Genomic DNA, 21,977 nt, shown 5'->3' with positions numbered 1-21,977 from the left:
GCTAGGATAAAGTTTACAAAGTACAGAATCCGAAAAAAAAGCCAGTAAAAGTTTGTCATTTTCTCCCAACAACAGCTCCTTGTTGCTGCCTTTGTTGAGCGTGGACTGAGTTGTTTATTTACTCGTGCGTTTCTTACTATAAAATATTCAGAGTTTACCCTGAGCGATGCCATGGTTTGGGTAATGATTGTTTCCCAGGACTGGGATCCGTGCCCTTTGCGTTTCTGCTCTCAGAGCAGCCAAATGCTAAGCCATAGAATTGTTTTCTTCCTCTGAAGTAGCAGCTGGTGCCTTGGAAGACACCATAAGCATCTCTGCCGAAATCTGTGTAATTGCACATGTCGGTGTGGTCTGCTCTCAACGAATCCTTCTCCCAGACAAAACACTGTTTTCTCAAGCTGGCTTTGAAGGCTGTGTGTGTTCAAATATAGCTTCAGGAAGGCACACACATATATTTTGCTATAAACTGTGTACAACGTGTGCTGTATACAGAATATTAATGCCTCAATATGTGATTTTGTGCGACTGCCTCGCTGGCATCCTTATTGCTCTACATGGAGCTGGTTTGTGTGCAAATAGAACTCCAAACACAAAGTTTTAGCTTGGCACAGTCCTGAAACAATACAGATTTCCACCTGTTGTAGCCAGAGTGCTTTAAGCTAAATCTTTAATATGCAGTAAGTGGCTGTGGTCCTCTGTTCTGATCATACTTTGTCAAGCTAGAAAACTAATTAGCAGAATCTGGTGACCTGGATGTCAGAACCTCTGATATTTCAACAAAGAGCAAAATCCTTAATTCAACAGCAGACATATTGTAGAGAGATCTGATGTGCTCTCCTGCCCACCCCTAATGACTCATAAAGATGAACTCTGTACAGGGACAAAGAGAATGGACTTTTTGTCCAAAATAACCAGAAATTGCAAGAAGCTCTAATTTATAAGTTTGATGAATTGCAAACAGCTCGATGATAATTCATTACTGCCCTAACTTAGGCATATCTGCCTACAGATATAAAAGGCAAGATGTTTAACAAGACAACTCCTTCTGGCCAGTAAATCCTCCTGGGACAGGAGTGTCATCACCATGGCACTGCTGAGACAGAGACAGCAGCTAAACCAGAACTCCTCAGCCCCAAAACCTCTCCCCAGCTCCCAGCCATCCTCCTGCCCAGCTGAGGAATGTTCCTGCCATGAAGCTCCTGGCCCTGCCAGGCAGCAGGGGTGTCATTATTTCCATCCCTGCCAGCTCCTGGGGACAGCTGGGCACGGGGCTGGTCACAGCTGAGGGCAGGGAGCTGATGGCACTGGCACCAACCAGGTGACATTGAAGGGACAGGGTGGGCAGGGAGAAGGACTCACCAAATTAAACACTCCCACTTCAAAGGCTTTTTCAGCACACAGCCCCAGCCTGGCCCCTGCTCTGGGGCAGTCACACCTGCAGGGCTGCCAATCCTGAACCATTCCACTGAAGAAAAAATCACTTAGAAAATAAGATCTAGTTCAAAATTCATAGTGCAACGAGCCAAGTGGCACCAAAGTAAATCCATCATACAAACAAGCAGAGAGGATTTTTGCTGCTTCCAGGAAGAGTTTGGCCTCCTGGAGGAAGGTAATTTCTGCACGAGTGACCACAAAATAAAGCTGTTAGGTACTCAAAAATATGATAGATGGAGGAACAAGATTAGCTCTGCTTTATGTACAAGTCCATCACATTCTTGATCACATACTTTAATGGCAAAGCAGCTGCAGAACTTGCAAATTACAAGCTCTGGCTTTGTTTTCAGAGCTGCTTCATAAATAGCTGTATTTAAGAACTCCAGGCAGGCTCTTCTTTCTGTAAATTGTCCCAAGAATGTGCTGTGAGTCTGCAGCGAGGGATTGTTCTCAAAAATTCAGTGTCATCCACATTGGAACGCTCAGTGTCCCTCCATTTCCCTGTTTGTTTTTTGCCCATGGATCCTTGTAGCAGTTTTTGTGCTGGGGTTGGAGATCCCTGTGCCCAGGGCTGTTGGATGAGGTCCTAGTCACTCATCTGCTTTGTCTGGAAGAGGGAAGAACTCTCTTCAGATTTAATCTATTTCAGCTATTACCTCTCTGCCTTTGTTACACTGGGTTTTTCTGCACATTAGATAAAGCCTGGCTGGCTGCTGCCAGGAAAATTAGGCCTTCTATTGTTTTACCATTAATTATGGAGAGTTCAAGATAAGGTTTGTGTTCCAAAAGTAGAGGGCAGGAACAGTTTGAATTTTACTTTCATTATAATTAGACAGGAAATTATGAAAAGGTGAAAAATAATTCATTGAAGAGCTTTCTTCTAGCAAGATAACAAGGAAGGCACATTCTGGCACAGATGGAGTTCACAGGGTGCTGTTGAACACCATTGTTCTCAGTGTGCCTGTGCTGGGCACGGGGAGCCTGCTCCTGCTGATTCATGTGTGGGCACAAATGGGCAGGGGGAGGCTCCTGACTCCCTGCTCTTCTACTGAGGGCCTTTTCTCCTAGGAAAAAAAAATAAATCAGGCTAAATTAGTCCATGGTGTAGGGTATTGAGTGACTGCAGAGATTAATTGGAACAATCAGTCACTTTCTGTGTAACTTGCAAAGGACACGGAGTTATGACTAATGGAAGGATGAATTAATTGGGCAGCTGTCTCTCTTTCAGTTGAGCACTACTGAGATAAACATTTGGACTAAGAAGCTGTCCTCATCAGAATTTCTTCATTTGATGCTGATGGCGATGTTTACAAGTACCGTGAGACCCCGGGGTCGTCAGAATTTCCCTTCATGTGGAATTACTGCAGCTCAGGTTTTAAAGGCACTTTTCCAGAGGAGGGCATGAACCTTACCTGCAGCTCCTCACTGAAGGCTGGCCATGCCAAAGCCCCTCAGGCTCCATCTCCTTCTGCAATAAACCCTCTGCAATCAACCTCTGCCACGCTTCCACCATTTCTCTCCTTTCAGCTTCACAACCTGATTATTTATTTAGGGCTTGCAGGAAAAGCAGGACACGGGGACAGAGGTCCTGGAAGAGAGGAGTCCATGGCAGGAGACCACTGAGGTCAATGAGGTGAAGATGAGGATTTTGGTCATTCAGAGTCAGTAGAAGCTGTAGAAACCATAAAATGCAGGTGGGGGAGGGGAGAAGGGTGAATTTCTCTCCTTGTTAGCAGATAAGGAAGCGAGATTCCAAGGGGAATGAGTGATTTACCCACAGTCACACAGGAAATCAGCAAGAGATATGGAAATTAATGCTGAGAAGCATTTCAGTGCCTTAATCATAAAGCCAATCTTTCCCCTCAAATGCCAACAGCATTAAACGTTCCTTTTAAATAATGGAATAAGCAAAAGACTTCCATTGACTTACAGGAACTTTTCCATCCAAATATTTTAGAGGGCAGCCAGTTCCAGTGGAAGGCTTGGTGACTATTAGGACTTATGTCCAAATCTAGGGGGCAGGGATTGGGATGAACTAAAGCAAATTCAGCTGTCAGATTCCTTTGAGGATCACATGCTGAAAATGCAAGGTCAAACCCCCCTGGGTGTGTTTTATTATATTTACCACTAATTAGGTAGGCTTTGGGAAAAGGAGCTGAAATGTTCTCTCCTTGGGAAGCTGTTTAACTGTTAAATGGCTGAGAACAGGGAAGATTCCCAGGCACACAAATAAATCCCTTGTTCACCTCTTATCTCTTTGCCCATCTCTGAGCAGCATCAGGTCGCTGCCCAGAGAAACATATTTTGTATAAATACATTAGAGCCTGGGTGGAAGCCTGTTTTTATTTAATCTAGCTTCAATTCACTGTCTTTACTGAAAATAATGATGTTAGAGCAGTGATCAAAGAGTTGTCTCATTAATTGGCTATTAAATCATTAGCTATTAAACAGAAATAAAAGGTTAAGAATGCAACACTCTATTCTGCCCAAAAGAATAGGAATATGTCTCCAGCATCAAAGAAACAATAAAGGCAGAATTAAGAGTGAAAAGAAGCTTAAGATAAGGCAATTAGATCCAAAATGCCTGACAACTCTCATTAGAGGGTTTAGCTCTACAACCTATACAGAAAAGGCAACAGAAATTCAGAAGCAAAGTCAATATTGACTTTACCAAAGGGGCTTGTAAATGGAATATGCATTTTTCTGAAAAAATATAGGCACATAAACGTTGTACTAAATTTTAACTCAGCTAATTAATTGTTATGGATTCAATCTTGCAACCAATACATATATTTGCAGTTAAAAAATTATGCCTGAACAGCATTCAGTCTCAGTAATTTGTGACTGAAATCCTGCAAGTATGCTGCAATTTTTACAAAAATAGCATTACTCCCCATTTCTATCACCAGGATGAGGCAATACCAACTCAACAAAGACCACATTGAGACCCCTTGGGTTTGTTCACTATTTGAGAGACAGTACAAGGCATGGGAGAGGGTCACAGGAGCATTGCCTACTGTCAGTAATTTGAGACCCAAATAATTTCCTAAAGCAGGCAAATGAAGACCTGATTTATACCAAGTCACTCCCAAAAAAACCCACAAAACACTGTAAATCCTGTCTGGTTCAGCCCAGTATTCTCAAAGTGCAGCAAGTCCTAGAAACTCAATTAATAAAAATAAAAGTCCCCACACAGCATCTTTTGGATCTGGTTTTCTGAAGTGCAAAAAGAAGACAGTCCCAGCAATATGCTGATGATATACAACTTAATGCTTGAGCTTATAATTTGCAATTCATTGTTCATGTTTATCAACTGATAAATAATAGTCACTAATCAGATAATAGCTGCATGCTACACAGAAAAAAATGTAAAGAACAGCCACATTTATCAAGGCAGCCTTTTCCTTTGACAATTAATCTAGTTATAAACAAAGGTATTCATCCATGTTCCTCTGGTAAGAACCTTCAAAGAAATTTGGTTTCCAGAAAAAGAAAATGGGATTTTTTTTCTTTCCCTATCTGATACCTAAGAGAAAATATGAAATCCATAAGTAACACCAAAAACCCCACCTCATACAGAATTCTCTGCAGTCAATTTTTAGCTTCGTGTGAAACAAGAACACCCCCAAATCACATAATAAACCAAATTAATATATTCAAGATATTCAAAAGCACCTCTTTTATGTCTAAAAGTAATAATAATAGTACTAATGAGATAAAAGCTGAAGGCCAAGCAATGGTGTCAGAAGCCAGGCAGGCAGATTCTTGGTAAAGTCACATAACACAATTTTCATCTCAGTGTCAGGGAGACAGAACCACTTGAACACAATATTTAAAAACCCCACTAGAACACAGCACAACATTGCTTAAAAGCTCGCAGCTCTCATTTCAGGACTTTTTGCACTATGGTTGTTCTTTTCTATCCCTGTCACTCTCTACAGACGTTGGTACAGCTCAGGATTGTTCATGATGAGAAACTCCTGACTGGCGATGCAGCCAGAGAGCGAAGGGAGCTTCCTGCCCCTGTGCCAGCTCTGGTTTATTGCTGTGCATTATTGCTGTGCATTATTGCTGTGCATTACTGCTGTGCGTTATTGCTGTGCATTATTGCTGTGAAACCACAGCCGGCACTGGGAATGACTGGCTGGTGGAAAATCCCAGCGTGGGATGGAGGAGGGATGAAAGATACAAACTCAGAATCCCAGAATGATGAGGTTGGAAGAGTCCCTTAAGATCATCGAGTCCAACCTGTGCCCTCACACCTCAACCAGACTTTAGCACCAAGTGCCATGTCCAGGCTTTTTTAAAACACATCCAGAGATGGTGATTCCACCACCTCCCTGGGAAGAGCATCCCAGTGCTTTATTATTCTTTTGGTGAAAATTTCTTCCTAATATCCAACCTGACACAGCTGGAGGCTGTGTCCTCTGGTTCCGTCAGCGCTGCCTGGTGGAAGAGACCGACCCTACCTGTCTGCAGCCTCCCTTCAGGAAGGTGTGGAGAGCAATAAGGGCATCCCTGAGTCTCCTCTTCTCCAGGCTGAGCACCCCCAGCTCCTTCCAACGTTCCTCACAGGGTTTGTGTTCCCAGCCCCTCTCCAGCCTCATTGCCTCCTCTGGATGTGCTCAAGCATCTCAACGTCCTTCCCAAACTGAGGGGCCAGCACTGGGCACAGCAAACTCCTGGGGTGCCTCACCTTTACCAGGCCTGCCCTGGGCACAGAGAACTCCTGGGTGCCTCACCTTTACCAGGTTTGCCCTGGACACAGAGAACCTGGGGTGCCTCACCTTTACCACACCTACCCTGAGCACAGAGAACTCCTGGGTGCCTCACCTTTACCAGGTGTGCCCTGGGCACAGAGAACTCCTGGGTGCCTCACCTTTACCAGGTGTGCCCTGGACACAGAGAACTCCTGGGAGCCTCACCTTTAGCACGTCCTCGTCGGCAGATCTGCACTCGGTGGAGTCGGAGACGTCGACCACGGAGCCGTCCTCCTGCACAGCCACCACCTTGACTGGCACCGCCACCATCCTGCCCGTCAGGATGGCTGTGTTGAGGATCTCCGTGTCCTGGGGGCACACACAAACACAGGGGGAGGGTTAGAGCAGCACAACACCACGGGAATGTCCCAGGGTCAGGCACAGGGATGGGGCCCTCCCTTGCACGCACCCTTGCAGCTCCCTGCAATGTTTTTGCAGCTTTCTGAGCCAAGAGCTGCATCGGGAGCACCAAGCCCTTTTCTGACAAACAGAGCCCATTCACAGGTCTGGCTGTGGGCAATGGCTCTGTGAGCACAGCACTGCTCAGCAGGACCTCCAGGGCATCAGCAGTTCCTCCCAGCCCTTTGCCCCAAACGGTGCCAGTGGTTTGGGAGGTGTTTGTCCACCATCACAACAGCATTCCTTCCTTCCTGTTCCAGCTAACTCTGCTGTGAAGCAACCATTTCTTTCCATAAACACATTAGGAGAAAAACTGTGCATCCACACACAATTTTTTTAGTCTTTCCCCACCTAGAGACGCTTAACCACGTTTATCTGTAATCCTGATGAATTCACAGTGCTGGCACTCTAATGACTCCATTACACAGCCTTCCTCTCGGTCTCAGGTTGATTAATTACTCCAAACGAGTTGCTACAGAGGCCCCTGCCTGGCACGAGCAGGTCCAGGCTGGAGGGGAGCAGCCTGTGCAGAAGCAGTGCTGAGTGCCAGCCCAAAATGTGACACACCAGTGGGGCAAGGAATGGTCTGGGATTTCACAGGGATCCACTCTGCCCTCCTCAAAAAGCCTGCAATAGGAAATACTGCTCTGAATCCATCCCCTTTTCATTTTTCAACTTCCATAAAACTAATTGCTTGCCAGTTGGTGGGGGGGAAATAAAAAAGTTGCTTCAAACCAATCTAACTTTAAATTCCATTATTAGAATTGGTGGAAGAAGGAATGGATTTTAGTGAAAAATTTGATGGCAGCTTGCATAGGGAGATATATTCACTATCATTTGCTCTGGCTGCTGGCTAGATTGATAGAGAAAAATGGGCATTGACCACAAGCTAAGGACAGCTGGAGAAGACCAATAAATACTTGCAACTAAGATGTATTATTAATCAATATTCGGAACCTTCTACAAGAAGCGGCCTGAATTAAATGAGCTGCAGCACTAATAACAGCAGTGCCAGCCACCTCTGAGAGCCCTGAGAGGTTTATGGGCAGCACAACAGCACCCAGCACACACTGGAGTCCATTTCTGCTCAGGACAGCCTGAAAGGACGTGCTCAGCTTCACACTCAGGCTTCAATGTGATTTAAGAGTCATCCTGAGCAGAGAGGCTTTTTGGATAACACCTCAGGAAATAAGTGCAGGCTTTGTTCTGTTCTCTGCGAGGCACAAACCAGATGTTCTACACAGTAAATGACTGTCTAGTTTTTGTTTCTGCTGAACAGGCTCATTTATAACCAGCTGCCAGCCAGGAGAGAGGGACACTGGCAAAGAGAGGAATATGTGACAGAAGTGGAAGTGTGAAAAAAACAACTGAAAATCCTTTACAAAGACTGAGATTTGAAAAAGGCTGAGGAGAAAATGCACTGCCAGGTGGAAGAAAGCACTTAGGTGCGCCTCACGTGGAAAAAGGTTCTGTAAGACAGCAAAGAGAAACTGAAGGTAATTCATCCACAAGTCAGAGAAGAGGTAGTTGGATTTCACCACTGCAAACACCCCATATTTCCTGAGCCCTCCAACATCAGATATTTGATGAAGACCTGGTGGTCCTGGGTCAAAGGGCTCGTGAGGAGCAATTCTCCAACATTCTCCAACAATAGAAGGTGTTCTTCAACACATCTGGGGAAAATCTCTTTTGGCCAAGCTCACAAACCATGAGCACCCAGCAAATTCCCCCTCCAGGCTCTCTGTTAGCACAGCTGTGAGCTGCTCAGGTCAGGCAGGCAGTGCCTGTGTCAATCACACCTGACCAAAGCACCAGGGAGTCAGGATTAAACCCTCCTGAGCCAGGATTAGAGGGCTCTCTGCACCTTGGTGCACTGGAACCAGCTCCTCAGCAGGCCTGGTCCGTTTCCCATTTGTTTTTTGTGCTGCTGTTCCATCACCTGGGTGTTGGCCATCCTGTGTGGCAAAGCACAAGCCTCCAGCCCCTCTGAAGCCCAAGAGCTCTCCAGTGCCAGAGCTGCACTCAGACTTCGATGCCCTGAAGGACAATGTGAAGTTTTAGAGGCATTTGCACTCCTTTCATAGAAGATGAGCACAAGACAAGCACAAGCACCAGAACTGTCCCGAGCTCCCAGCACACACAGGAGCCCCCTGTGCTCAGCAGTGGGGCAGTCCCCCAAACCCTGAGCTCCACTCTCAGCAGTTCCACCTCAGAAATCAATATCACTGATGCCTGCAGTGAGTGTTGCACAAATATCACAGGCTGTGTAAAGGCCTTCTGAACAGCTGGCTATTTATAGACTGCAAAAATATATTTCCTCTGAGGAAGAAATATGAACTAATTGACTGTCCAGTAGATTTATAAACAGAACCTTTTAGTGCTTCTTCAACAAGTCATAACATTTCATCTAAATTCTGTAAAGCTTGGTTTGCATTTCCATGGTAGAGTTTCCTGCAGGAAAAAAGCTGCTGAACTTCAGCTGCCTGTGCTGGTGATTTCTGACAGCATTTGGGATGTAGAGGGCTCGTGGTGCTGATGGTCCTCCCACGGGGCACAGTGAAGCATCAGCCAGGACCACCAGCACCATCCTGGCTGTGGGCACTGCAAGGCCCTGCTGAAACACTGGGAATCCTTCCCCATTGCTTTTGTTGAGGTCAGATCTTGACCAACTCCTTCAGCTCAGCAGCCTGAAGGGGTGGAAGCTACACATTCATATCACAGGCTCCATCCCTGAATAATAATAATAATTATTATTATTATGTGTGTTTATCTGCAGCTCTCTATCTGACTGCATTAGCACTTCAGCAGAGCGCTTCTTAATTACAACTGTAACCTGCTAATAGCATTGCTTTGTTGTCTGAAGGAATCTGCTTCTTATGCAGCCCAGGCTAAATTAAAATTTAATACAACATCAGGTCGCAACAGAACTAGGAAGCAAATGACAGCTGTTTAATTAAAACCTAAAGCTGATTAGATGGCACTACTGAGAGAAATACTCCAGAGGAAGAGCAGAAAACTACTGGAACTCAAGGCTGGCATAATGGCTTTATTTAAATATGAATCAATGCTTCACACAGCCCTGGTAAATGTTTGATAACTGGTGGGTTTGGACAAATGTGGAGGAAAAGTGAATGGGAGATGTGTCAGGAGCTCTGAGAGAGCTGGGACTGCAGACACTGCTGGGAATGGGGATGGACCAGGGGCTGGGACTGCTGGGGAGTGACCCCCATGAGCTGGGACTGCTGGGGAGTGACCCCCATGGGCTGGGACTGCTGGGGAGTGACCCCCATGGGCTGGGACTGCTGGGGAGTGACCCCCATGGGCTGGGACTGCAGACACTGCTGGCACTGGGCATGGACCAGGAGCTGGGATTGCTGGGCAGTGACTCCCATGAGCTGGGATTTCCAACACTGCTGGCACTGGGCATGGACCAGGAGCTGGGACTGCTGGGGAGTGACTCCCACAGGTTGGCACAAATCAGCTGAGGAACTCCAGGCTCAGAGTTCCCAATAATTGTGTTTAAACACTGCATGCACAGTGACCTAAATGCTCCTTGGGCAGGTGGCTCTATGGCAGCTCCCCCCATGCAGCACTTTCACCCTCTCTGGTTGAAAAATGCAGGCATGGAGCAATGGGTGCTCCATCTCACAAGAAAGCATCCCAGGAGCTGCAGCCAGGTGAGCCCAGGGCTGACTGCTGCCCTGGGAGAGCAGCCAGAATCCTCCCCAGAGGCTGGCAGGCCCTGCAGCCCAGGCTCCCTGACAGGTATCACCATCCCTGGGATTGATGCACCGGCTGCCTGCGTTTTTCTAGAGGTTAACAAAACATGCTACAGTACACTAAACCCAATAAACACTCAATTGTAAATCAGGAGGGAAACCTAAAGCCAGCCCTATTCCACTGACAAATGCTACAGTTAAATGCCTTTTGGCATTTAGCTGAAATGACTGTCTTTAGTGAGGGAGGCAGAGAGCTGGAACATTTGTCTGTAGAATTGCATTCCTTCATTATTATTTCTTTCCCCTGAGTGTAGCTCACGAAAATACATTTGTAATATTAGAAGGAGTCTTTTAGGAGCCAGTTCTTCTGCCTGGAAACGGCATCTCTTAAAAAATGTAAATTACAGGGCAGATTGTGACGTGTGGGCTGGGCTAGGGGAGGGTTTTTTATTTGATCAATTATTCACCACCTTTTGCTTCAGATCAAAGAGCAAGGCAATATAAATCCATTAAGCAAGCTTAATATATAAATTAGATGCTTTGCTGAAATTATTATAATCCACAGCAATTCTGCAGTTTTCCCCCCTCGTGGCTGAACACCGTTTTAGGTTCCCAATACATATTAATGAAGCCTGGCTGTGAGAAAACTCCATTTCCCACCATTCTGTCAGGTAAGATACACCCTTCAGTCACCCACAGGCAAGAACAAACAACTGGGATGATGTGTTTATGAAAGATTAGAAAATTTTACAAAGAGCTTATATTCTTTGACCTTTTTTCCTTCCTCATTTCCTTTCCTTCCTCCCTCCCACTGAAGGGCTGACCCAGAGCTGCTTCCTTACTCTGCAATCACCATTTCAGTGCAGCCACCTGTGGCACCAGCCCCTCCCCGAGCTCTCAGGTGTCAGCAGAGTCCCCCATCCCATTCCCTCCATTCCCCTGCTCTGTTTCCCCATCCCTGCTGGAGGGGTCAGCTGGGACAGAGGGACAATCCCAAACCCTGCAGCCTCTCGTGCCCCAGCTAAAGGTCATCCTCTGTCTCCTAATAAAACCTATAAAAATAAAATAGAAATATATGGAAATAAAGCATATAGAAATAAAAGCTGTGAAAAGGTTTCATTTCCTGGGGCTGGCTGAGGAAGGGCAGGCAGGGGCAGGTGCTGTGCAGCAGGGATTAGTGCAGCATGAGCCAGGCTCAGAGGTCCCCAATCACTGCTTCTCACTGAACAATGGAGGCAGCAGCCATTAGCCTAATTGAATATTATTCTAGATGTGCATCACTGCAAAAACAATTTGCTTTAGCTCAAAAAAGCACAATCCAGAGATTCCAAAGCAGAGTCTCATTTCTGAACTTGTCTTTTTGCCACGGAGCCACTGAAGGAAGCTCTGATCTCAGCAGAGTGTACCTGCACGCAGAGCCAGCTCTCTCTCGGATTCATGGAAACTAAAGCTGAGATTTACTCCATTTCATGTTTTTTTACCAAGGAAATTCAGCTCATTGTGAGGTTTATGTAGGATGAACAAGCAAAACCTGCTGCTGAAGGTGAAACCTGATTAGACACACAGAGACTGTCATTTCTGTGACCTGAGGCAGTTTGTGGGTTTTTTTTCATAACTCAGAACAGATCTGCCCCCATTAAGCAGAGGTTCAGAACACAGCCTGGTGCACTTGGCAGAAGTAATTGCAACCTGTCAGGCAGACTGCACTGTGCCTCCTGCACGAGCAGAAGCCCTTTCTGAGCCTGGGCTCAGGCTATTTCTCCTCAGCACATCGTGTCCAAACCTGCTTTGTGACACCATCGCTCTCAAGTGCCCACCTGAGGCTGCAGGAGCTGGGCTGCAGCTGCTGTGTACCTGATTTTAAATGTCTGCAGAGAGGACAGGCAGCCAGAGCTCCTGACTTGTGTTTCAGGCCCTTTTAGCCAAGAAACAAAGGGCCTAAAGTCAGCCTCAAAGTCTGGTAAGCTCTGCCAGCCACTCACACTGGAATTTATGCTGTGTTCAGAAATCCGTGCGGGATCTGAACGCTCTCCTGACGGGCTCAAGCCAGTCCTGCTCAACCATTTTAAAGCATATTTAGAGTTTCTCAGTTCATTTCAAGATATTGGTTTTTTCCCTTTTTGTTCCAGAAGAACATAATCATGCTCTGACTTCATAAAATTGTGGCTCCCCTCTGACTGAAATCAAACAATATCCCCTGCACGTGGACGCAAAATGGGCAGAGCTCTCTGCTCGAGAGCAGCCAGTGTACAAACTGATACACTGATGATTGTTTGCAAATGGCCATGAAATAATTCATCTGAACATTCCTCAAAGGCATTGTTTTCTCCACAGAGGAGTCTAAGGAGGCCATGCCTTGCCATGGAACATAATTATCAGATTCACTTGAGCACCACCAGCAGTCAAAGACACAATTTTCTGGCTCTCTATATTTATCCCACAGGCTGAATAATATTTAATGACATCAGGGATGGCCACTTGGAAATGCTTCCTTCAGACACCTGTCTGACTCTTTTCCTGCTCTTGATATCTCCTTCAGACTGGGTTGGAGGGAGGGTTTTCTGGAGGGAGTTCTCTGCCCCTGGTGCAATGGCAGAGCTGGCAGCTCAGTGGCTTGAAAAGGCTCCAGTTTCACGAGAGCAAAACTGCAGGCACCGAAACATAAGGTTGTGCATCACGTGAGTTCAGCACTGCAATCTGTGTGCTCATCTCCTTCCACCAGCCCTACCTGGGCAGAAATCCATGTCCTTCTGTAAGAACAGCTGCTTAATGCTCTAGAAGGATGCACAAATTAATTACAGCATGTCTGCACCACGTCCCAACATGCTGCAGGACACCGGCACGGCGGGAGTGTGGCTCTCCCCCTGCCTTGGACACACTGCCTTCCTCCTCCAGCCCTCCCCAGGGGCTGTGCCTCGGGAAATCCAATTTCTGAGCAGGGAAAGATCCATGGGAAAGCAACCAGTCCTCTGAGATCTCCTGAGAGGGGACAGCTGGACAGGGGGGCAGAAGAAGGGGGGTTCCTGTCACACCAGCACCAGAGGAGATCTCACCTGGCTGGGCTTGGCACTGCCTGGGAGTGCTTTGGAGAAAACAAATCAGCTTCTCCATGAAAATCAAGTGTAAAGAAGGCAATTTTGAGAGTCTTTTCCTTTGGAAAAAAACCCTAAAATTAAAAAATGGGATTTTTTTTTCAAATCAGAACATTGATTTATTTCAGGTGAGTTTCTGAGAGTTCTCTGACTGATCTAAGAACTGGAGAATTTTTACTTCCTTCCTCTGCCTCTTCTTGGCTTGAGTTTTGTTCTTGACTTTAATTTGTCAGCCTGCTCACCTTGTGTGACGTTCCACCTTGTTCTGACATGCCCCTGTGTCTGATTATTTCTTTTCCTGCACAACTTTTACAAAGAACAACCTCTGTTTTATTCAAGTTCAGAACAAAATCCCTTTTTTGTTTTCATGATTGAATTTGCCAGTGAACTCTTGTGCAGTGTATTTATTTCCTGCAGACTAGGACAATATCATCTGGCTTTCAAAAGCTGAGCTGCTGCTGTCAGAACATCAATATTTTTCCAGAGTCCATCAGATTTTAGGAAACACAGTCCCTCAAATGAAAGAATGTGTTAAGAATTTGTGAGAAGGTAATGAAAAATAAAAAAGAGACTGACTGGAGATAGTAACTATAATAAAGACCAAGTATCCACAGAAATGTAAAACTGCTGTGAATTCAGCATCAAACTATTGCATTTTTCATCTTTTCCCATCTCCATTTCACCTGTTCTAAGAAATAGATATACAATGATTTATTTAAACTACTGCTTCTAGTATCTAGTCTTTCCAGAAGAGTTCCAGGCCAGTTCTCAGCCCTGCCAAAAACAACAGGACAGTTATTTCAGGTATTTTCATTATACATCTAAAATAACTGAGGCACAGGAAATCCCACCAGGGACAGATGAGGAGAAGAATTCCATATTCCCCAGTCCCAGGTCCGTGCCTGTTCTCTGGGTACACCCAAACCTGCTGTTGGTTCTGAACAATTTAAACACCAATTCCAACACCTCTCCTACTGAGTGGCCTTTTTGCACAACAAGAAAATGGGGATTTTATTGGCAGCTTCCCTGAAATTCAGCTGTGCAGCAAAGCAAATATCAGTGACTGTGAGGAACTACAGAGGGCTCCAAGTGCAGCAGCAGATGAAAGGCAAGGAAGAAATGCAGGATTATTTGCCATCCTTCTGAAGTGGGAAATGATAATGGCATAGCTGATGTTTATAATGGCACAGGAGTTTATAATGCCACTGGCAGCTGCAGGAGTTCAAGGGGGAAATCACTGAATATCTCTTAATCTGAAACAATTGCAAAATGTTCCACTTCAGGGGCTTCCAGTGTCACCTCACAGGTGCTTTGAGACAGGGCAAGGGGGTTGACATCAATGTTTCTCAGGAACAGAAAGTGACAGAGTTATTGGTTTTCAATAGAAGTATTCTGTAAACACACAAAGGTCTCCCACTTACTGTTCTAGAAAGGCCAGTAAATATCAAAATCACAGCACATTTCCTTGATAAAGGATTTTAACTGGTCCCTTGTTCTTACACCTCAGCACCAAACTCAGAGCAGGCTGGGATCCCACAGCAGCAAGGATTTTTTTCATTTAAGCTGTTTGTGAACTATGTGAAAGAGTGGCTGACTTGGTTTTCCAACAACAGACACTGAAGGACAGAAGGAAAGTGAAAAAATACTTCTATCATTGCTTAAAAAGTCTTGTCTTCATAATTAGCCTTTAGAAGTCATTAAGATGTGATTTAAATTCAAACCTCCCCAGAACCTGTTCCATGATGAGAAATGGGGAAAGTGCTGATTTTCCAGAGAGACAAACTGGCTGCAGCAAGAGAGGTACAAGAGAATTACCCCATTTGTGTTGAAGGACTCATCTCCAAGGTATCTGAGTGAAGGAAAGCGTCTCCCATTCTCTGCCATTTCCCTAATATGAGACACAAAAATACACACCCTGAGCTGCAGAAAGAAATCAGGTCAGCCCTGCTGGACTGTTCAAATAAAAGGAATATTTGCAATTCACCTCCATTAAGGAAATTTATCTCCCTTAAAATTGCCCCTGTTAACCATTCATTCTTTACTTTCTCTCTAAAAATGGGCAGGTTTTCATGATAATACATTTATTTCTCCTTTTGCACTAGCAATTTCAGGTTGTTGACTGCTGTGAGGTGGGAGGGAGGCCAGGAGTGAGGCCAGGTCCTTCCTGTCCTGCAGCTGATGGGGTGCCCTCCCTGCACATCCTCCTGCTAAAAGGACAGAGGAGCACAGGAAAAGAGCCTTTGTGCAGAAAGCAGCTGAACAAACCAGGTGCATCTCTGGCATTTTGACACATCATTTTAGCAAAGAATTGAACAAAGGTGGAAAAGAGCTGCACTTAAAGGCCTCCATAAACCTGACACAAAATTCCAGCTGCAAAGTGCTTGCACTTGGAAGCACCCCTGCACAATTACCGTGCAGAAAAGAGCAAGCCCTCCTCACCTTCCACTCCTCAGCACTTGGGCTTCTTTCCTTTTCCCCCCCACCTTGGAATACTGAGGCACATCCTCCCCTGCTGGTGATATTTCACCCCTTGGTGCTGAAACACACTCAGCACAGATGTGGGGCAGTAATTCTTAAAGTTTGTTTTCAAAATGTTCCTCCAGATAGGGAAGCTCTTACCTAAATAAAATTCAACATGGTGATTCAAATATCTCATTTAAACTACTGCACTTCAATTTTTCCAGGCAACAGGAATGAGCTGGCAGTGCATAAACAGGACCTTGAAACAAAAACCATTGGTCCTTTACTATGCAAGAATTTTCCAAAAGCCCAAAAATTACTGCCAGAAGGCTCCTCTAACAAAAAGTGAAACAAGGTCATCAAACATTTCCTGTGGTCGACCAGGGCCAAGCTCCTGAAGTCACAACAACTACATCAAACACACCTTTCTATTTGGTTTTCATTTTCCTGTCCAACAACACTGGCAGTCAGCTCCCTGCCCAGCAGTTACACTCTCTCAAATGTGGCCCTTCAGGGCTGCTTTTCTTCCTCCTGGGTAATGAAGGCAGTTGTGCAAGTTGGTGTTGATTTAATTTGGGATTTTTTCTCCCAGCAGCCTTGCAATTAATTCTGGCACACAGATCCAATGCAATCTGACCAGAGCTATTATGGAGAACGAGCTGGAATAAAACTGCACCTGCATTTCTTCCTCAAGACAAGGGGTGACAGGAGTGGGAGAGAAGAGAAGAGAAGAGAAGAGAAGAGAAGAGAAGAGAAGAGAAGAGAAGAGAAGAGAAGAGAAGAGAAGAGAAGAGAAGAGAAGAGAAGAGAAGAGAAGAGAAGAGAAGAGAAGAGAAGAGAAGAGAAGAGAAGAGAAGAGAAGAGAAGAGAAGAGAAGAGAAGAGAAGAGAAGAGAAGAGAAGAGAAGAGAAGAGAAGAGGAGTGGAGTGGAGTTCCTGGCCAGGTAAAGTGAGACAGACGAGGGACAGAGCCAGCCTGGGACAGGCTGAGCAGGAGCATCCCTGAGCAGCAGCTCCCTCCTCTGCAGCAGCACTTCTGTTCTGGTGTCCTTTGGTTTTTCTCCTTTCTTGGACAAGAATCCCCAACCAGAGCTTCAATCTAAAAAGCCTCACTCCAGCGTGCACTGCTCTTCAGTCCAGAGGGGAATAAACCTAAAATCTGGGAAAATCAAGGCAGAGGAAAGACTGCAAACTCTATTAAGCATTAGCTGTGTGTAGCTGCTGTAGTCTGTATTTCACCAACTTTTGTCACAGCTCTTCCCACTTGTTCTGCATGGTCTCTTGGGGTAAACAAAGCCAGAAAACCCTGCATTTGACTGAAAATACATTGACATGAAAGGTGCACTGGGATATGATATATATAAAGATTTTGCTATTTTTACATGTGCAGTGATATTTAGAAAGGTTGGGAATGATGTTTAGATCTTATTTATTTCTGGTCAAATGGATTGCCAGAGGATTTTTCTGACAGTGGCTGTTTACAATTCTGTGGCAGTGAATAACATGCAGAAAATGTGTGAGGTCCTGGGGTTTCATTCACAAAGTGCTGCAGAATGAATTGAGCTGAGGTGGGAGCTGTAGCCTGTTTGTGAGTGTGTGATTTTCAGGCACAACCCCCATTCCTCTCTCCAAGAGCCAGTGCCACTTTAAAGAGAGTTTTTCCCTCAGAGTGTTCTGACAGGCGTTTCACCGATGACTAAAACTTTACATTCAATATTTTGTTCACGTGCCCACGAGGAACAGCACAAACATGATTATACATTAAAAATAAACCCACAATGATTAATTGAGTAGATTAACCTCCAGAACACTTGGACAGCTGTTTCAACATGCTGTCTTTGAGGGCAATATGCTGAAGCAGCTGTTCTTACACATAAGGTAAAATTGTCCGCTTTGTTTTGCAGTGTGAACACTCAAGGCCTGTTCTGTGTCTTGGTGACTTTAACTCACACCTGGAGCCTTGCCAGGGCTCTGGATAACTTGCATACATTCCTTTTTTCCCCACCTTATTAGCAGCTTCAACAATGTCAACTCATTTGCTCAGCAATATGCTCAAAACCAGAGTAAGTGGATTTCTGTCACAGACATATTTTATGAAAATCCTTTTGCCAGGATCTTTTCTCCTGGGAGCTGGGAAACTTCAGCCTCTCCATGTTCTGCTGCTTTGGAATGTGATTTGGAGAACTGTTTACCCAGCATGTGAATTGTTTTTACTTGATGGCCAATGACAGGTCCAGCTGTGTTGGGACTCTGGTCAGTCACAAGATTTTATTATCATTCCATTCCTTTATTTGCTACCTTCTGATGAAATCCTTTCTTCTAGTCTTTTAGTATAGTTTTAATATATAATTTTCTTTAAATATATATCATAAAATAATAAATCAGCCTTCTGAAACATGGAGTCAAGAGTCTCATCTCTTCCCTCCCTGGGACCCTGCAAACACCACCACAGATTTCTGTCCTCTCTATGGGATCCACACTCACAGGCTGCTCCCTGCAGCAAGATCCTCCCCAAGAGCATGAATGAGTTGGATTCTTTTTGCATGTGGTTTTACAATAGCACAAGTGCTCCTTAAATGGAAAGCATGTCCTGGTCCATGGAGCTTCCTCTCCTTGTTTCCAAGGCAACTCAAAACACAGACACATGTAAACACACGTGCCTGCTATTAATATTCCTTCTGGATGGGAAATATCTTCATTTATCAATGAAACACTCAACAGCTTCTGGAGGAGTGAAAGACTCAGACAAACTTCTCACAGAGGAACTCACAGCAGGAAAACATTCAAGAAACTCATCCCTTTGAGTACACTAAAGCACATGTTTTGGAAAGCTTTTGCATCAAGATCTCCTCCAACCGCATCAACAGAATCCCTGAGTCCGCCTTGCCCTGTGCCACAATCAGGCTTTCAGCAAAGAGAGGGAAACAACCTGGGAGCTTGGCTGGCACATTGATGCCCCTGGATCCCCTCCCATCAATAAGGAGCTGACAAAACTGGTGGCACTTTGTGCTTCAGAGAGGTTCTGCAGCCTGGCCAGAGCCGAGCTGCAGGAGCTGCTCCTGACACTGAACCTGCTCCACGCTTCCAAATGAAACTCATTTCAGAACTAGTGAGGTCTGGGCACATAAATGATTTGTCATGCTCAGCACTCCGTGCTAAATCACATTTATAGCCTCTAATTCTCAATTGTAATCCTCTTTGGGGTTGGCTTAATTGTTCTGCTTTTAAGAGCTGGGGGTCAGGTACAGCCACTGAGTGCTGAGTGAAAACTGCACAGCCTGTGCCCGGCTGATTCTGCTGCTCATCTGAGCAGGGAGATGTCACAAGGAAGGGAGGCAGCTGGAAATGGCAGGAGATGCTTTCAAAGAAAGCACTCTGAACCCTTGTTGGCTCGTTCTTGTTTCCATCTTCCTGATTTCCCCCCTGGCATATGAAAGGTCTGACGATTGCTGTCACTGCCTGGGAGGCTGAACTTGTCATTCCCACACTGCTTTGTAGGGTTTAGAGCACATCAGACCTTGAACCAGAGCTGGCTCTTGCCTATCTAAATACCCCAAAAATGGCAACAAAATCTGGTCTGTCCTTAGGGGTCAAGTGTCCAAAATAAAACCCGTGGGCACAGTTCACCTGAGGGAATTTCAGTAATACCAAATCCCATGGCAATGCAAGCCCAGGACACAAGCTCAGGCAAAGGGTCCTGCTCAGATCTCCTTGTACCAGCTATGGATTTGAAGGGACATAAATGTGATTTAACTCCAAGCTTAAGAGCCAGCAATTGTGCTGAAATGGGGCGCTGCTTATCCTGAATTCAGTTTAGCTTGGGCTTGATTTAGAAACAGCTGGCTGTGATTTATGGTGTAGGGAATGCAGTAGAATTCCATTAACATCAGCAGAGCACCTTCATTTCACTGGGGAACCTGGACCTCTTCTCCATATGTGAATCCAGGATGTTCCTCCTCCTTTGCATAAGTATTTGAAGCTGTCCTTTATGCAGCTCCACTCTGGAAAAGGACTTGGGTTTTATGTCACCTCTAGTTTGTAAATAAATTTTTAAAAAGAGGAAAATCTTCAGTGGATACAATGAGAAATCCCTGACTTCCATGGGAACTCCACCATCCTGTACTAAGAAAACAGTTTATGAACCCAATTGCCTCAATTCATGCACTCCCTAACTTTTCAACATTGCTCCTATTAACTTGCACACCATGTAGCCTTAATGATTTTAGGTTACATTTATACTACATGCTTCTATTTATAAATGGTTTATAAGGGAGACTAATCAATATTTAATAGACATTTTAAGTGTGCAGCAGACATGAGCAGCATGTGTGAGAGAAGGTCAAAGGCACATCAATAGCAGGGTTAGAAACACCTGCGAGCTCTGACTTGCAAATAACCCCCTGGGCCAACAGGATTCTGTAACAATATTAATAGCAATTATCCAATTAGTAACAGCTTCATTAATAACTAAGTCTTTGTGAATTATTTTAAATGCAATGCAGTCCCACAAGGAAGCAATTCCTGTGTGAGAGGTGACCAATTCCATCACAAGAAATCCATGGGTTAGGGTTTAAATGCCCCCCTTCTCCCACAAGCCTGAACCAGCACTGGAACATTCCAGTGCAAACACCCTTCCAGGGTTATTTTGGGATTTGGGCATTTCATCATACACCCTTAGGGTTAAACTCTGCTTTAAGTCACAAATTCAAATCTCCCGGGAGCCTAGAGCTGCTTGCTGTGCATATCTGTGCGTGTAGGAGGCCACAACTCAGCCTTTTTATTTACAGAACCATTAATTAAATTACTGCAATTAAATACCAAATCAAATTGCATTAAGATAACATTAAGCACACAGGAAGTCAGAATCAGAACTGGCATTAGGGTTAATGGCAGCTCTACGTGGAGAGGTTTTAATGCCCTGTCTGTAAGCCAGATCCCAAAGGATGCAGCTGACACACACAAAACCAACACTTTATGCAAATATTCCTCCACAATGTCCTACTTTTTGCACCATTCCCAATTGTTTGTGTGGCTTTCCTGCTATTTTCCTCTTCAGGCAAGTCACCTGAAGCGAGATGGAAGAGCTCTGTAAATGACAGCTTCTGATCAACTCAGAGCCACAAAATTCCCAACTCCCAATTAGTCCACAGGGCACAAGCTGCAATAACAAATCCACCTGAAATTATGGTTCCTCTGCTTTCTTTTCAATTTCTTTGCTAATTAACGGTAACAGTAATAGAGATTTCTGGAAAAAAAAAATAGAAGTCAAGGGAATCTAAATCTCAGTTTTCTGCACTGTCACATCCACAGGAGTGGGCAGCAGCTCCACCCAGCAAATCCAGCAGGGGAAGATCCTCCCTGCATTGCCTGGGAAACACAGGGAAACCCCCAAAATGCTGAAATTTTTTTTTGCCACAGCAATGGGGTGGGAGGGCTCAGGTCTGTTCCCTGCAGCGAACTGACCCTGAGTGCAACCCCAGCCCTCCTCAAGGATGCAAACCTGCTGTTGGAAAATCCCCACTGAAATGGAAAATGTTCCTGCAGCAGGCCCCTTGTACATTCTTGCTGTGTTCTGAACTTCATGGTTTTCTTCAGAGTTTTACAGCAGAATTAAAATAATAATAATAAAAAAAATGATGTTTGCTTATGCACTGATCAAACTAGCACAGAACTCCGTGTGCCTGTATTTTCAACTGCAGGAAAAACATTGAGGAGATTCAATATTTATGTAATGTTTTATGGAAGTTCAATAGAAAAATCCAATATAATTTCCCAATTAAAATCACCTGCTAGTTGACTTACATCCATTACTATTATCTCAAGCCACTGTATACTGAACCTGTTCACACAATAGTGTTATGTGAGCATGCATAGGTTAAAAATTAGTAATTACTGTCTAGACAATTCACTGTTAGCTATAGTTGAGTGAATATAATGAATAATTTATTTGATTAATTTTACATTCCTTTTCCTCTTTGCGAATTGATCATGACCATGGAAAACTTGAAAATGTACTCATTTATCAGAGTTATTTTCTGTGAATAATTCTTAGCCTGAACATTTTTTCACAAAACAAACTATTCTTACTTGTGGACCGAAATTCACATTATGGGA

At 44.7% G+C, this 21,977-nt stretch overlaps 1 protein-coding gene across 1 annotated transcript in view; it reads right to left on the bottom strand.

Annotated features, from left to right (window-relative positions):
* Positions 1-21,977, bottom strand: part of TMEM132B (transmembrane protein 132B) — a gene marked incomplete at both ends in the record, with an annotated part of 213,893 nt that overhangs the window by 36,182 nt on the left and 155,734 nt on the right. The window contains one exon of the mRNA XM_084216990.1: positions 6,360-6,503. Within this exon, the coding sequence (XP_084073116.1) occupies positions 6,360-6,503 (144 nt within the window). The remainder of the gene's footprint in view (positions 1-6,359; positions 6,504-21,977) is intronic.

The sequence above is a fragment of the Fringilla coelebs genome, assembly GCF_963513975.1.
Source record: "Fringilla coelebs genome assembly, chromosome: 17".
Classification (NCBI taxonomy): domain Eukaryota; kingdom Metazoa; phylum Chordata; class Aves; order Passeriformes; family Fringillidae; genus Fringilla; species Fringilla coelebs.
The sequence above is the reverse complement of the archived record's forward strand: the minus strand, read 5'-3'. Positions and strand labels throughout refer to the sequence as shown.